General features: G+C 39.4%; 1 protein-coding gene across 2 annotated transcripts; it reads right to left on the minus strand.

The window, feature by feature from the left end:
* Nucleotides 1-408: 408 nt before the first annotated feature.
* On the minus strand, nucleotides 409-7,520 carry cops2 (COP9 signalosome subunit 2). 2 transcript variants are annotated; one of them, XM_083922960.1, is made up of 13 exons: nucleotides 7,396-7,520; nucleotides 6,781-6,894; nucleotides 6,601-6,678; nucleotides 5,540-5,665; nucleotides 5,361-5,450; nucleotides 5,187-5,264; nucleotides 4,719-4,893; nucleotides 4,417-4,595; nucleotides 4,121-4,173; nucleotides 2,683-2,780; nucleotides 2,511-2,593; nucleotides 1,576-1,634; nucleotides 409-964 (listed from the first exon to the last, which is right to left on the minus strand). In XM_083922960.1, the coding sequence occupies exons 1-13, from the start codon at nucleotides 7,447-7,449 to the stop codon at nucleotides 820-822; spliced, it is 1,332 nt and encodes a 443-aa protein (XP_083779086.1). In that variant the 5' UTR covers nucleotides 7,450-7,520; the 3' UTR covers nucleotides 409-819. The 2 variants fall into 2 exon arrangements, with proteins under 2 accessions (XP_083779086.1, XP_083779085.1); XM_083922959.1 differs by having other exon boundaries at nucleotides 7,390-7,515.
* Between the last annotated feature and the right edge of the window lie 9,943 nt (nucleotides 7,521-17,463).

Below are 17,463 nucleotides of genomic sequence, written 5' to 3' on the forward strand. Positions count from 1 at the left end.
TACGATTAATAAAATGGAAAAATACCGTATCCATGAATGCAAATTCACCAATAAGAAGCCATATTATATTGCTTTTCCTAATGAGTTCCAGCAATACATTCTTTCAATCCAGCACTCAGTTATAAAGCAATTAAATCCATTACAGCTTGTACTGCCCTTAAGATGTTTGCTTAAGACTTCACTCGCCCAAAGTTGGTCCTTGCTTTGGCCTTAGTTTCTTTAAACTCTTCTTTTTAAATTGTATTCTTCTCTCGTGTCTATTGTTTTTATATTCAACACAGATTCATTTGTGGTCATTTTTCCCCTGAAAGTTTGTATTTTAATATTGTTTTAAATAACTACATTTTGTTTATATATATATATATATAAAAACAAAAATTAAAGAATTACAAAAAAATACTCAAGTCAAAACTTTGGAGCTAGTCAAAAGGCAGCTCAATCTTTTTTTAGTGCTGAGAGAAAATCTGTTTATTACCAACAGGCAACAGTACACATTAAAATACTGTGTACACTTTTTCATACACATTTGGATTTTTGTTTTTAAACAACTGAAGCATTTGTGTGTTGCACATGGAAGAATCTGCCAATCAGGAACATGGAAAAACAAAAATAAGTGTAAAGTGATTTCCTCTCATCGCCACGAAACGACACACTTTGAACACATTCTCGGGGTTCCTGGGGTCTTCTCCAAATTGGTGGCATTCTCAAAACCTGTGCTGTGTATCTGGTCTCAGGTGATTTACTTGACGAAGCACAGTAGCATACTTTATGGATGTATTCAAACATGCCATTTTCCTTGTCTCTTGATTTCACATGCCATCATGTGAGCTTGCTAACAATGGCTTGGTTGAGAGAGTTCAGCTGATTTGTCCATTTATCTAAAGCTGTGTAGCGAGCCCCCCCTCGCTTCTGGTAGTCCAGTTCTAGTAGCTGGTTGACTTGGTCAATTCGGCCATGGATGGTGCTGAGAAAAAAACAAACAAAAAACAAAGTAAGCAGAAAACCCAAACATGTTGTTTTATAAAAATAACTAAATTCTCCACACAATTTAGTCAAGCTTTCAAAGTCAAGCCTTAAAATACCAGTTTCAAATGCATATCTGTTCTGGTTGTTAATTCTTAGATAAAGCAATAAAGACAATGAATGACAATAAAATATATGGCATAACTTATTGAGCGTGCCTAAATTCTCAAAATAATCCTAAAAGGCCACAGTATACTGTACTTCTGAATGCAGAAGTCTGTATTCAGGAAGAAAAGTCTCAATTTTAGCTTTTTTTTTTCTTTTCTAAATAGCTAATGCCTCAAATTGAATAGAATTACTTTAAAAAAAAATCCTAGAGAAAGTCATTTGCGTCAGAGAACCAGTACAGCTGGGATGTGAGGCTGTAAATAGCAGATGACTATTACAGTATGACAATCAATTTAGTACAAGACGTGACTGAAACTGTCAATTCATACCGCCTGACTCTCTTAAAGGCCAAAGGATGCAAACTATGAGGAACTACAACCGTTTACAGGAAGGGAGACGTTTTTTCCTTTAACTTCTCAGCAGGCACGTGAGGGAGAAACTTACTTATCCAAGATGCATTGTACCAGCAAACTCTCCACATCACACACATCAATGTTCAGCTCCTGAAACAAATGAACAGACAAACAAACAGACAAGACTTATCCTCATGTCTGTAAAGAAGTGTCAACTAGTGTGAGTTAACATCAAAGGATGCACAGAATTCAACACACCGCAGATCCTGTTGTAAATACTGTCAGATAGACCTGAGTATAAAGTTTATCATGTATGTAAACTAATAAGTAAATAAAGACGTAGGTGTATAAAGAAAATATGTTGCAAAAGCACTCACAGATAGCATCCGTGTTTATGCATTAATGATGACTGCCATGTGTACTGAGAAATTAACTTGAGATGTGGGAAAACTGTCATAATTTCCTCATATTAATGCTGCCGTGAAGCTCCTCCCCCCTACGATCATTTTAAGCGAGATACACCCTGAACTATACTTTGTGAACATGTACAGGTGAAGAATTATATTGATAAAGAATATAACTTGTGTGGGGAAATAACTTTTTACAAAAAAAAGCATTAAATTTAATAAAAAAGTTTAGTGTTGCTTTTCTTATGTGGATTTCGTTATGTATGAATAATGTTAAGACTAAGACTGTATTTCACTTACTTGCATTATATGCTTATTAGGGTACTACTTCTAGATCTACAAAGCCAGACCAAGTATTGCAACATCAGTTTTTGCTTTGTCACGTCTGGAAAACATAAGATTACTTGTGTGCTTCCTTCCAATTGTACCGTTTCCTTCTTTGATTTGACTGATTGGCTTTCAATACAAAGCAAAAAATGGAAATAATCATTTTAAAACGATACACAAAGTCGCATGGCCATCAGTGCAAATGATCGTCTAATAATATCCCAAGAGGATGTTGTCAAAGAGAAACGATGACAGATAAAGTCACTGTACACGACATGTTTTGATGACTTACCTTAGAAATGAAAGGGATGTGTATTCTCGTGTACGGTTTGATGAGTTTGATAAGTACTTGAGTTCTAATGTTCCGCAGGAGCTCTGCAACACAACATCAATGATCAGCTACACTTGAGAAAAACCTGCACACATTTATCACAATTTGGACTGAAGCCACGTTCACCACTCACCCTCTATGTGCTCTCTAATGAAGGGGTCGTCCATTATGTTACTGTGATTTGTTTTCAAGATTTTCTCAAATTCAGTGATGTCATTGTTCTGGTAGGCGCTGGAAGGAAAAACAGTCAGTGTTGTTATAATACAAACATTGTGTGTCTGTGACCCACACAAAATCTCTCATCCTGATAACCGTCAAACCCATTTCAAAATATTAGACTTTTTGTAAACACTATTCTTATTACAGTTTTGGGTGTGCGTTCTTAGTTTCTTGTTTATGCAATACACATTTTAAATATATGACTGGAAACCGAGCAAGTTGAGACAGCTATTTATGTAAACATGAGGACAAAAGAGAGCAAACAAGGCAGTAGAAGACAACTCAAAGCTTTGGGAGGACAATTTTTGCTTTTTTTGTGATTGTCTTGATTTTGTATGGAATTTAAGCTTGTTTTATACTGTCCTATCTCTGCTTTTAGTTGATTTCACGCTGTTTTAGATGTGTTCTCTGTTTGTAAAGCACTTTGTTACTGGGTTTTAAAGGGTATTTCTTGATCTCTGCTGATCGTGGTGGTGCCGGCTGCCGTGGTCGAGCATGACGCTTCCTGCTACTATTATAATTTATAACCTTAGCTGTGCTTGTTTTTACTATTCTGCTGTATTAACTGCCATAACATATAAGTCATATTCACATTACTATAGATATTATTATAGTTACTGGAAGTGTGTCTGTCTCTGCCTTTGTGTCTGTCTTTGTCTTTCTCTGTCCATCTGTCTGTCTTTTCTCTCTTTCTCTCTCCTTTTCTTCCACCCTAACTGATCAAGACAGATGTCAGTCCTCCACAGATCTGGGTCTGTCTGATGTTCCTGTCTGTTATAGGGAAGGTTTTCGTTGCCACCGTACTCTACGGGGGAATTGTTGGGTCTATGTTTATCATAAATAAGTTATAGAGTCTAGTCTACACCTAGTTTTTAAAGTGTCCTGAGATAACTTTTGTTATGATTTGGCACTATAAATAAAATTGAATTGAATTATTTATGATAAGAGTCTAGTGTTATCATTTGTACTAAAAAGGAAAGTATACCGGTACAAGGGATCCGTTAAAAATTGTGAACAAATTACACACACACACCAAACTCTATAACTCGTTCAGAATGCAACTGGGACACAGGGAATAAGGAGCAACGCTGACATTAGGGATGCACCAATTCAACTCTTTACAACCAATCACAATTGCCCTGGCGACACCAAGCCCTGGGTGCAGCAATGGTGCCTTTGCAAAATAGCAAGGAGCACGGCATTTTTACATTCAGTAACTAATCTCTAAAAAATTGGTGAGTAACATGTTATTACAGGTAGAAATAATAGCCAACACTATGATAAAGACTTTTGTTGTTATCAAAACCCCACCAAAAAAATAATAATCTGATAATACATCAAAGTATGCTTACCTTACTAAGTTTGTCATCGCTAGGATCTCCGGGTCATTTTTGTATGGTTTGGCCTTTGAAAAAAAAAAAAAAAAAGTTACATTTGGCACTAAAACTTGGATAATAATTGATTATGCACAAAAACTCAAAAATACTTCTAGCAAATTATTTTGATGAGAGGCCTTCTGGCAGTGATTTATAAAAAAGAAATGCACAAACATAGGTGGCGACCACGACCACTAGTCTGTGTCTCTTGCGCTTTGTATTCTTACATACCGTACGTATATGTATAGTTAATAAAAGCAGTATTTTCATACCTCTTGTGAATCAAACGGGTTTATTCCTGACTTCATCAGCATGTTGGCTAGGACCAGGTACTTCAAGCATGTCGTCCTTCTTGGGCTGCCGGACTCATCATAGTTTTTAAAGGCCTCAAAGAAGTCTGTGTGAGCTTTCTCGAACTCGCCCTCTCTCAAATGCATCTTCCCACCACACTCTGGTCGGGAGGAAACAAGCACCGGTCACTGAGCAGACAGCTCTGACAGTACATTATGATTCACCCTTAACACAAAGCTAAACAACTGCACTATGAAGGAAGGAGATATGTGCACCATCTTACCTCTGATAACTCCCATTATGAGCGGATGAGGAATGGCAGATTTAATGTGAAGTGACTGCTCATACAGGGCTTTCAATTTCTTGTTGTTTTTTTGTGCTGTGTACATCTGGATCTCCAGAGCATAGATCTCCAACAGCTGTGTGCCTTTCTTCAGGTCATCCTCTCCATCATCTGTCTGTAGTTGATAGGAAAAAAAGAAATATCCACTTATTAGATCATCATTGTGGTCAAATCTACACACACACGCAAGCACCAAGCACGCAAGCACGCACGCACGCACACAGTTCTGAGAAACAAAACTTGTGTCTCATAATTACGAGTTACCGATATCTTACTGATTAGCTTAGGTTGGAATGAACAAGCGGCCACATGTTTTACGAGACCTGCAGGGTAAAATCTCCTTTTCTGTCTCAAACCAAAAAATTAATTATTGCGTATACAGACAAAAATAAAAATAAATCTAATTACCTGACATGACTGGTGAAGTTGCCTAAGGATCTTTTGCAGCTTTCCATACTCTTCTCTCTCCAAGTACAACTTCCCTAACTGCAGAGGAGGAAGAAAGATCATTTTCAGCACCTGTTATACGAGTAAATAATGGTTTATAAGGCTATCTAGAATTAGTGATGAACTTTTGAATACCTTTGTGTTCGTTTTAAACCACAGTCTGTCATTCTTTGCGTCTTTCAAAGCCTCCAATGTGGTTTCGTAGAACTCCTGCAGTAAGTCCATCTGGCAACACATGAAGCACATTTCAGAAAGACTGTATGACCCAAGGACACAACATGTATTCTATGCTGGCTCATATTGTTTATCCCTACCTGTTTGGAGGTAGAGATATAGTCCAGAATAGAGTTGATGGACTTCTCTGAGTAGTTCCTGGTGACAGCACTTCTGATGTATGTAAGGAGCTGTTTGTACCTGTTCATCATTTCTGGAAAGTTTGTCTACAGGGTTGGGACACAAAGAAAACAACTCCTCTGAAACACGTGCCTAGTGTAAACAAATTATGGCATGTATTTATAAAGCACTTTTCACAGGCAACAGCCACAAAGTGCTTTACAAGGGCATAAAACAACCTACCGGCAAACACAATACATCAAGAAAAAGCACAATTAAGACCTGGACGTCTAACGTAACTGTGTCACCAGTCGGACGCCGGTCGCTGGTATCTGACGGATCTGGTCTGCCCTAGTTTCCGGTCTTTTCGTGGTGCTTTTACTGGGTGATCGCCACCAAAGTTCAAGTAGTATTAATTTACACACTTCTAAGAATCTATAAGTGAAATTTCATATTTGAACATGAACATTTACATGTCAAATTAGTAAAATAAAGTGACCTTGATGAGATAAAGCAGTGAGAACACTTGGGCGACGCTCAGCCTGAGTGGCTCAGGTGGTCTTAAAACTACTTTAAGATTCTACGGTATATTTTGGATCTGTTAAAGCATGTCATCTTAATGTGAAGGACTGAGGTATAGTCCCGGAAGTTTTGACAACTTTGATGTTAATGTGGACAAACAGCAGCTCACAGTGGTTTACACCGAGGAGATTGCGGTGTCCGACTAGGGCCGAGAGGAACACATGGCTAATTCATTGGTGTAATCGTCCTTTTAACCACTCTTGTTAACGCAAAGATAAATTAGGCTGTTAAAACAATATATTGTTAAAAACACAAGTTAGACTTTAGTTTAACACCATTAAATTAACTCTAAACATTACACCATAATTTATATTTGTAGGATAAAAAGAAAGTTTAATAGAATTTAGACAAAAAATGTCCCGACTGGTGACACAGATCCATTAGTTAACCTGGTGCATACAGGTCAACTAAATGCCTGTCTAAACAGATCTGACTTAAAAGAGAGTGTTGAGGAGCCTACCAGCTTAAAGTTGATTTTGATCATCTGTTTCAGTGCTTTGAACCCCCATTCTCCTTTCTCTCCTTCCAGTTCCAATACCTAAAACACACATAATAAAAAACAAGAGATGTCAGTAATTACTGTGCATTTTTAAATAACTTGAGATTGTTGTTTTTTTAATGGAGAGTAGCACTACTCCACCTTCTGGAAACTGCTGAGTGCTGCTTTGGGATCATCCTCCTTCAAGGCTTTGGAGTTGTAGTACTGGTTCTCCAGGTCCACATTAGGCTCTGAGTTACTGTCCTCTGAGTATTCCTATAATTCAAGCACATAATCATGTCAGAGTTCAAATCAAGAGGTCCTATTTCAAAACATAGAAGTTACACTAACACATCAGAAACTCTTAGCTAGCTAACACAAAGGCAGGGATAGCAGAAAGACTACCCCTGGATGATTCTGCAGGTGAGTCTTGAGCTGGCGTTGAGTTAGCAAACGCCATGGGCTGGCAAACTAGCCGGCTAGTTTGCTTTTACTGCCTGTAATTTAAGTGCAGCGACAGTGGGACTCATGCACCCTATGCTAACTATTCAGCATGGTTAATGTCTATTAATATTAGCCTGCTGCATCGCTTAGCTACAGCCAGCTATCGTTAGCATTAGTCATCCGCTGTCAGCTTGATATTAGCCTCCAAGCTAACTAAACAGCTAACACTAGCTAACGTTAGCCCCCACCGTCAGGCCCGTCACTATTTAGCGCACAACGGATAAAACGGTTAAAATATATAGGCTCAAAGTTAATAATTTCAGTTACAGATACCAGGTCGTAATCTTCTTCATCGTCGCACATGAAATCGTCTTCCATGTCAGACATCTTGGTGGGTTTTCCTCGCTCTTGTTCAGGGACCGTCAGTTAGCCCGGCCTGTGTTTTGCAGCGATGGTGGTGGTGTGTGTGTATCTGTGTGTGTCAGGGAGGCAAAGAAGCAACAGCACCGATATCCGTCCATAGATGGTGCTGTTGGATCGCCTTAGATATATAGATACGTTGTTGTCACTGCACACAAGCACAACTACACTCAGTTTGGAGCAAACCTGAGATAACGCGATAGAACAGAGAAAAGCACACAATACAGACACACTATGAATGAACAAATATCTACAGTAAACTGCATAACAGAGCATGTGTTCAAGGGAGATAAAAAGGGGAACAAATGCACCATCACTGTAGGATAATATTCACACTTTAGAAATGAGAGCATGGTGTGTGGTAATACTGCAGTCAAGAATGCAACAGTAAAAATATACATATATACATACAAATAAACAAATAGCAGTCATTAAATACATTTTGTGGACATTGTGGACATATATAGAGGAGATCAAAATTAGAGAACAACTTATAAATACTTGATTTATTCTGAAATACTGTTATTTTTTACTGTTCAGAATTTGATAGAATATCCGCTGTGGCTATACCACTGCTGTACTAGCACGTTTTTTTAATAACCAAGGCACTCCAACAAAAATCTTAATTTTGTTATTTAAAGAAACATGCCAGTACAATATTAGCATATGTATACAAGTAAAAGTATTTTTTGGTTGTTCTCTAATTTTAATCTCCACTCTATGTTTATGACTGTACTTGTGCATGATGTGTGGATGTGTGTGTGTGTGTGTGTGTGTGTGTGTGTGTGTGTGTGACTGTATGATTTACTCTGTGAACAGGATACATGATTATAGTGTTAGTAATATCATGGGTTACAATTAAATAGTTAAGCTATAATAGGCCTACATAGCTTATATTCATGTAGTAGTATACAATATGAACATAAAATAATGTGACTTGACTACCAACGTGCCATCACTGACTTTAGAGTCTATACCCACAAAAACTGTGTGATCACAAGCAGAACCACACACACACACACACACACACACACACAATAACCATCGCCACCGCACGTAATGTATCCAAGTGCACCAATTCATTTGAATCATTTGGCAGTGTGAAAGACTTTGCAGACGAGGCCACATAACCAAAAAACAAATCTAGTATAGAGTATAGAGTAAAGTATAAAGTAGCATACGTTGTAAAGACACAAGTACTTCAAAATTGTTCTCATATACAGAACTGTATTTCCCATGAACTCCAGTTGTGCGTGTCAGATTTCAGTCAGGTTCATGTCAAAAGGATATCGTGACTGTTCTCTCAACAGTCTTGGCTGCCACACAGAGACCATTGGCAGCATCACATCCCTCAGCAGCTTCTCCGCCTCTCTCTGGGAGTCATTCCACACTAAAGCCTGTGAAAGATTTTTTATTGCTGAAGAAATTACATTCCTGTTCCGAAAATTTACGCAATCGGCTTGTGTGTCATCAAGTTATGTGTCATACGTTTATTTTAAAAAACTGATGAGTACGGCTGAAAAGCTCAAGTCCATCATCCTTTGCAGTCAGGTTGGCCATAATATTTATAATATCCAGACATGAATCACCAATACTAGAGGGAAAATGGTTGTATTCACGGACTGAGCTATAACTTTAAAAGCATTACGAATGTCCAGAGTAATATTACTTGTGCAAGTGTGTGTGTGTACAAATGTGTTATAGATAGCGCACCTTCCTCAGCCATGTTATCTCTCATGTGTGCCCTGACAGAGTTATTGTATCTCTTACCGAATTGCTCTGCATTATCACTGAGAGCGGTGGCATGGGTGTATGTGCATACTCTGGTGACATACAGTATGTGGCAGTGCACACCCATTTGCGTATGCGTGAGATGCAGCAGTGGTGCGTGCGTAGTGTCTGTCAGCATTTCATTAATTGCGCTAGGTTTGCATCAACACAAAGACTTAACAAATGAGCAGTGCCTCTCTGCTGGAATCAGCAATAACAGAAAAGGTGTGGGTCTGAGACAAAAGACACATGGGTGCTAATACACCCTGATTTGTCATCACATCGCCCACACAACCTCCTTAAATTATATAGCAATAGGGCTTCTCCGCATACCTGAAATACACCGTTACAGCCACAGAATGACTCATCTGTCAACACATTGAATCTTGAATCATGAGAATCTCTAAAGAAGGCATTCTCCAGCTGTGTTGGGACAATACAGCACTACTTGAAGGGCAAAAGAGCACCCACCCTGTCCAAGTATAACAGAACTATATCTCAGGCCTCAACTTAGCGCCAAAGACTTTTATTTATCTGACTGAGTCAGGCGCATGGTGTGATAAACAAAAGTTCACCATGTTTAACCCTGCCATGTAAACCTCTAACCTTATTTAGAAATCCAAAAGTGTGGTATTAAGCCTTATAAACACCTCCAAGCAGTCCTTCTCCTTCCAGATAATCTTTGATGATTAATTTGATAAAATTAGTACGTTGATATTGTTATCCTCGCGTCAATGTATACACTGGGTTTTATAAGCCGCTTAATTTTGGTTGCCAAAAACAGTTTTATGTCGAACCTAATAACCTTAATAGAGTTAATATAATCTAATTTCTGACAGTTCCTTAAACATCAGATGAGGGTCTTTAATATATCTTGAGCATGGCATCTGGACGCAAAAGCCTGTGTACCTCTCTCAGCAGGCTGCCTGTTTGTATACTTTACCCAAATGGTTCACACCACTTAAGTGCTAACACAAGGGTGCTTATAGTCTTGTTGTACTGCTGCCAACTCACTTGTAGATCATTACTCATATATGCACACAAATGCACGCACAGTCCCACACAGATATTCATATGGTCTAATATACACACCTGCTTAATCATGTGTGGCTCTGCACTTACTGTTAAATGCCCTGGGAATCTGCAGATGCCAACCTTGTTCAATCTAGCCTTAGGTCATCATAGCTGCTCTCACTTCTCAACTTGTGCAAGATGCGTGACTAGCCTGTTTGTTTGTTTTTTTCTCTTTTCTTTTTTGTTGTTGTTGCTGTTTTCATTTTTACAAGGTATGTAGAAGCGTGTCTCAATTTTATGCAACGACTTCCATCAAGTGGGGCTGTTACAGATGGGATCCAACTTCCAAGAGCTGAAACAGCTACTACAGCCAAGTCCACACGCACCCGCTCTGCATCACACGCTAGCATACTGTGGTATGTGTGTGGTATGTGGGTTGGAGTTTGAGGGTGCTGGGGTAAAGTTTGTTTATATTAGAAATATGGGGATTAGAAAAATACAAAAACGTTCATTATTTTGGACAAAACTAAGCTTGACAGGGCTGATCTTGGCTGAGCTCATCTGGACCACTGCATGGTGATTTGGGTTTTGGACTCAACATTTCAGCTCAATATGCATGATGATAGAATAAATATGAAAAACCACAAATTAAAAGGAATAGTTTTTTGGGGAAATGTGAATTCTCTTCCTTGCCAAGCGTTAGATGAAAAGATACCACTCCCATATTTGCCCAATAATTATCAAGCTAGCGCTAGCAACTGATTGGCTTAGCTTAGCACATAGACTGTAAATGGGGAGACTAGCCTGGCTTTGTCCAGAGGTTACAACATCCCTCTATCAGCTTTTGGAGGTCACAATTAACATGGGAAATTGTGTTTGTTTGATTCGTGCGAAAACTGAATTAAACTAATTCAAATTTATTGGCCTATCACTAAGTATGTGCTGGAATATGTTTTGGTCGGGTGCATAGACTGTCTAAGATGGCTTTACAGCTCCTCAAGTCAAGCCTGAAAATCCGGATTGTCTCCTTGTGGCTGGCTGTAATATAGGTCATAAATCCCACCCCTTTCATTTTAGCAGATAATCTTTGTTGCCAAAGATGGTTTCTGCCATTTTATGTAGTTCTTATTTCACTGATGTATGTTCAACTGTTCATTTTTTTTAGACAAGTTGGGTTTAATTATTTATGTGATGCCATAAAAACATCATAATTGACAGCTGTGATTGACTTACAATTGATCAGGCTGGTGTATGGGTGGGACTTTGATAATGCTCGATCGCTACTGCACAGACTCTAGTTGCAAAATTATAAGATAACAGCATCCATATCCGGGATATTTTGGCTTCAGTTTTGAAAGTGGGAGGAAGTGGTGTCGTCCATCTTTATACAGTCTACGGTCGCGTGCAGTTAATGTGACAAGATAACAGGAAGTTGTGTTAAAATAAATGTGTTTCTTACTATATTGAACTGTGAAGTCAGACATATCTGTGGTTTGTGTCGAGTAAAATTCCTTAAACCTTTTGGATTGCTGGGCAATTCTCCCTACAGAGTTAATGATATAACTTGTTTGTACAAGGGTATTTGGTAAGACTTTATTGTAGTTTCATGACAACAAACATCTCACGAAGTGCAGCCAGCCAAAGCTCTCTCTGCAGCACAGAGCACCAGCATATCCCACCCACGCTCACTGATGTGACTCTTCTACAGTACGCCGACAAAGGGATGGCAGGCTAACGACTCAGAACTTCTATTATTCTCTTCTGCAGAAGAAAATAAAAACAGATGTGGCACAAAAGTGAGTCCAGCTTTTAGGTCAAAGGCAGGATGCAGAGGGCAGGATTGGACTCAGTGAAATTCCCATCCTCTTTCCTGCCCTCTCCTTTCCCGTCCGCCTCTGTTGGTTCATGTCTTCTTCCTCTCTCCAGGTGAACTCATCACAGTGAGTTCGGTTTAGAAAATACAACTAGTAGATGGGACAGGCCCCGAGTCAAGACCAACTTAATTCAGTCCAGGACCACGTCCAGTTAAGTCCAAGTTAAGGACAGTCAAGAGTAAATTCAGTCCCTTCCAAGATCACAAGAGGCAATAGTGTCTTTCCAGTGCTAATATAGTAATTAGAAATATAAGTATCACTTACTGTTAGTTAAGACTCAGCATTCAGAGTTGGCCCCTCCTCTCGTCCTTGGCCAGAGAGAGACAGAGAGGGGGGGTGGGGTGGGGGGGAGCACGAGCAGTGATGATCAGGTGAGCTAGAGAGTGAGTGAAGAGAGAAAGCGCCATTCAGTGAGGACAATGCAGTAAATCAGAGGAATAACATGGTATTTTCCGATTGTTTCATGGCAATTATGTTCAAACCACAAATTAAAGTACAAACTTCTGCACAAACTCGCTGGATGGTGCCCTGTGTGTCAGTATGCAACACTGAGGGAGAGGGGCGTGACAAAGTGGCAGTTGGGAATCAAAGAGCTGCTCAGCCTGCGTGCTGTTATTGGCGGAGTTAAACACCCGTGTGGGGTCGAAGCCTCTTTGCCAACGTCCACAAATGCCCTGCACAGACCAAAATAATAAAATACAGGAAGAGGGCGGGTCTCTGCAGACACAGACATGTCCTCACACTTTTAGTACTAATCACAAAAGTGATGATTAACAGGGATTACGTATACATTGTTTGTTTTTTTAGGATAATACTACATATACATTACATATACAGTTAGAATTGATCTATTGACAAGGTTGATCTATCGTCTAACATCAAACTATTCAATGTATTCAATTCAAATTTATTTACAGTGCTAATTCATAACAAAAGTTATCTCAGGACACTTAACATATGGAGTAGGTATAGACCACACTCTATGACTTATTTATGATTTACATAGACCCAACAAATGCCCCTTGAGTAAACAGTGGCAACAAAAACCTTCCCTTTAACAGGAAGGAACGTCAAACAGACCCAGCTTTATGGAGGACGGACATCTGCCTTGACTGGTTGGGGAGAAAAGTAGAGAGAAGAGCGAGAGAAAGACGGACAGAGAGACACTTGAGAGATGCAAGCAACCACAAAAGTAATAGTAACTATAATAATATCTATAGTTGTGTGAATATGACGTATATGTTATGGCAGTAAATATAGTAGAACAGTAGAAACAAGTACAGCTAAGGTGATAGAATATGACAATCATAATAATTATGGCTGTAAATATGATCACTGATGAGTAGAAGTACAGCTGTGATACAGTGAGATATATAACTGATGATGTTTTGATGGCTACAAATTTTGCACTTTTTAAAATTAATAATAGTATATATAAGTAACAGTAATAATAGCAGCAGTAAACGTCATGCAGGACGACGGCAGCAGGCACCACCACGATCAGCAGAGAATTTAGACGTTCATCTTTATTTATAACTAATTTCGAGTCAGAATCCAGGAAGAACTTGAGCACTTCTCAATAGCAGAGTCCAAGATAATTACTAGTCCAGCAAGGCTATGGGATTGGTGGCTTCTAACTTCATATTCATGCAAAGCAACAGTACCACATTCAGCACCAGTCTGACAGAAGACATGTGACCCTAGATACTGAGATGAGACAGTGTCAAATCCTTCGGCAGACAGGATGACTGTTCATAAAGAGTGAGACCGTAGCGATGAACTTACCTTCTGTTATCACAGTTTTGACCTGTCAGAGTAAGCAGAGTGATGTATGCCCTTAGCTGACAGCCAAGCTCAGAAGAGCCACAGCTGTGAAAGTGCTTGTTAGAAGTGGAGTAATAAAACCTCCGCTTGCACATAACTCTGCTCCTGTTGAAAGGCTTGCATGTGTCTTCAGCCTCCACGTACTGTAAATATAGATCAAATACCGTACCTATATCTGGAAGCTTTCACCATGTCTACAATTTGTGGAATATGGTCTTTCTCTTCATGCAAATTTCACCTTGTAGTTAGGTTTTCTGTCAAGTGTTTGTCATTTATTTCTGGTGTGCCGCTATCATGGCTTTATTGCGCCATCTACCCCAATGGTGACTTTTTAATTCAAAAAGAAAATGACATAATTACCTTAGGCGTAACAATGGCATGGAGTTCTTTGTCAAAACCCAACAACACATCTTGTAAGCTTTACTGTAGTTTTCTGCTGCTATAAAATTTCTTGGAGCTGTTTCTTCTTGAAGATGTGCAATCAAAACATTGTAGTAGTAACTTATATGCTCTCTGTGAGGTTTCCCCAGGTGCAAACGCAGTGCTAATTCATATATTGTGTCCTCCAGTTAATTGTTTCACATCGTGGGAAAAATACTGTAAGACTTAACAACACCAACACTGGCTTGTTATATATCAATACATGTTTGGATTAAGATCCGTGAGTAATTACTTCTACAGTATGTGATCCACCACTTAATATCAGTACAAATCCCCAGACAAATTGTATCCAACCTTTTGTTTCTTGAACAATATTGTACAAGAACATGGTTGTTTCAACTTTCACTGGCCCTTCTAAGCTGAAGGACAAAGCAATAGAAAGTCCCAAAATGTTGGTGACAGGAATAAGAGCCAAGGCTCACAGTTGCATGCAGTCCACATACAACACAGATAGTGTGATAGTACTCTGTATATATGGCAGAGAGTCTGTTTTAGCCCTTCGTGTCTGACCTTGGTATGTCTAAGGCTTAAGTCTATGAGCATCCCCCAAATCAAATAAAAGCCCCCACATTCATCCATTAGGATCTACTTTGTTTATTCCCCTTCTAGTGAGTGGTTCATATTGTGAGCTGAGACTGGCGGTCTACTACCAGGGCAGCATGTGAGATTTTCCAGTCAGTCACAAATAGTAACTTTCCATTGCACGGAACCGGGGGCCTTGCTGAGAGATTACTTTGATGTACCTTATATGTCTCTGAGTGCCCTCAGTGTTAAATGGCAACAAATTACAGTTCTAGGAAAGGCAGATGACATTTAAGTGGGAGGAAAACATCTTCATCATAGTGTGGATTGATGACCATTCATTGGCTCTAGCCTTGCTTACATTTGAGACAGCAAGTGTCCGTGTGTGTGTCTTCCTCAGTGGGTGCATCGGTGCTTGCATGTAAGTTGTGTCTGGTCCTGTTGCACAACCCCCCAGAGACGGAAGATCTACTGTGATCTTCCACTTCCCACAGTTGATGAAATCGCTGCTCATACAAGATAAAGAGCTGCTGAGATGACACACATAGCTGTCAACACTCTACCTAATAAGTCTACGGTACAAGTCGGAGTAAGACTGGAGTTGAAGCCAGCAACAAGGCTTGTTGTGGGGCTTAGGCTGTGGCGAGTGTTTAGGATACTAGGGCCAGCGCTGCATCAGATGACTTTGCGTGCAGGCGTTCTTATGATCTTAAACTCAGTTGCCACAACATTTCACATTTATGAGCACAAGATTCGTGCTAAGTATAATAAAACAAATGTTATTTAACAATGTATTACTGATTTAGATGAGACATATGGCTCAGGTTTAGCCATGTCCACAGTAAAGGCTGGCTGACTGCCAACGCTTCCATGTGATTATGCTTGTAAAGGGGAAACAGGCAAACACTTTCCCCAGGGAGTCCAGTCATGGGCTTAATGCGTAATATAAAACACAATATAGTATATCTATATCGTTCAAAGTGTTGTCTATATGTAAACTGTCTATGTTATGTTGAAGTCTGCTAACCACATATTTACACAGAAGCAGCAGGCTATAGTGTAGTGTGCATTCGTTCTCAAAATACCATGGAAATGTATACATGTGACCAGACCATGGAGGTTTCAGCCTGAGAAACAAATATATCTTGGTTATTTTTGCGTGACAGCATTTTTTTTTGGTCCGTCACAACCCACAGAAAGGGTTGAGAACCTCAGTGGAGTAACCTCTGATAGAAATCCAGAGTTTTACAATCTGTAAAGAGTTAGGAGGCGGCAGAGAAGAGGGTTTACAAATGATTCTGGGCACATTTCCCACAAAGGCGGGAATTGCATCCCGCTTCACCAATCTGGAGATGTTTACCTACAAAATCTGGAAGCATGATGCAGTGTCTATGTGTTAGTGTGTGTGTGTGTGTGTGGTCAAAGGAGACCCTCGGCTCTCGTGACTATGGCTGGGGATAGAAGCAGGGGGGTGGGGAAGATACTATCAGGCCCTGATTTCTGTGGTTATGATGACATCCAGATAATAGAACACACATACATACACACACACACACACACACACACACACACACACACACACACACACACACACACACACACACACACACACACACACACACACACACACACACACACAAACACACCAGAGCCTGAAAATTACAGCTTAACATGCAAGCATTGAGCAGATGGGTTGCCTAATGACTGTTGTGCAGTGCAGAGGGAGTGTGCTGCTTTCCCATTACACTTCCCCCTTACAACTCACAAGACCCCAAAGCACAGGTCTGGCTTTCATTTACTTTATGTCTTAACTGGCACTAGCATGACATATGCAAGTTGCAGGTGGTCAGACTATGAAAAAATAAAAACATATTGGAGATTGCTTTGCACTTGCTTTGTTTGGGAGGGAGGGAATCATCACTTGTCAAATGTGATGTGAAGTTTCTTATTTATGGCATTTAATCATTTGATGAAGTAACATCATCTTCTTGTTTCCTTTGTTTTTTCAATCTGTTATATCTCCCATGTTGCATAACATGATGGAAGCATATTATTGTCACAGTGTCTACAAACAACAATCCTTTAGAAGAGGAGGCTTTAAATGACATCAGTGTGTTAGCGTGAGAGTCGGCCATAGACTGCTGAGGATCTGTCATGATTGCTGTCAAGGGATGATTACTTTTAGATGATCTCATTTAATGATCTAATATTTTACAAGATATGGCCCTACTCTTCTATCATTAAAGGGGGATAATTTGCTTCTTAAAATCAACCTGGGCTCCTCTCCTTCTCCTTGGAGAATACTTGGACAATATTCTTGCAAAGCAGAGGATTTCCAGAGAATATGATCAATTGAAATTGGAAACGTTAAAAAATATTCCATTATGAAAGCTAATATAAAGAGACAAGACTAAACAGTACTGAACTGTAGGATTTATAGCATACCTTTCTTATGCTGTAAAGTATTCACTATTTTTTGTACAAATTACTCGGCTAGATATTTATACTTTTACAGAATTTCCTTCAGTTTCTTCTT

The sequence above is a fragment of the Echiichthys vipera genome, assembly GCF_963691815.1.
Source record: "Echiichthys vipera genome assembly, chromosome: 1".
In the NCBI taxonomy this organism is placed as follows: Eukaryota; Metazoa; Chordata; class Actinopteri; order Perciformes; family Trachinidae; genus Echiichthys; species Echiichthys vipera.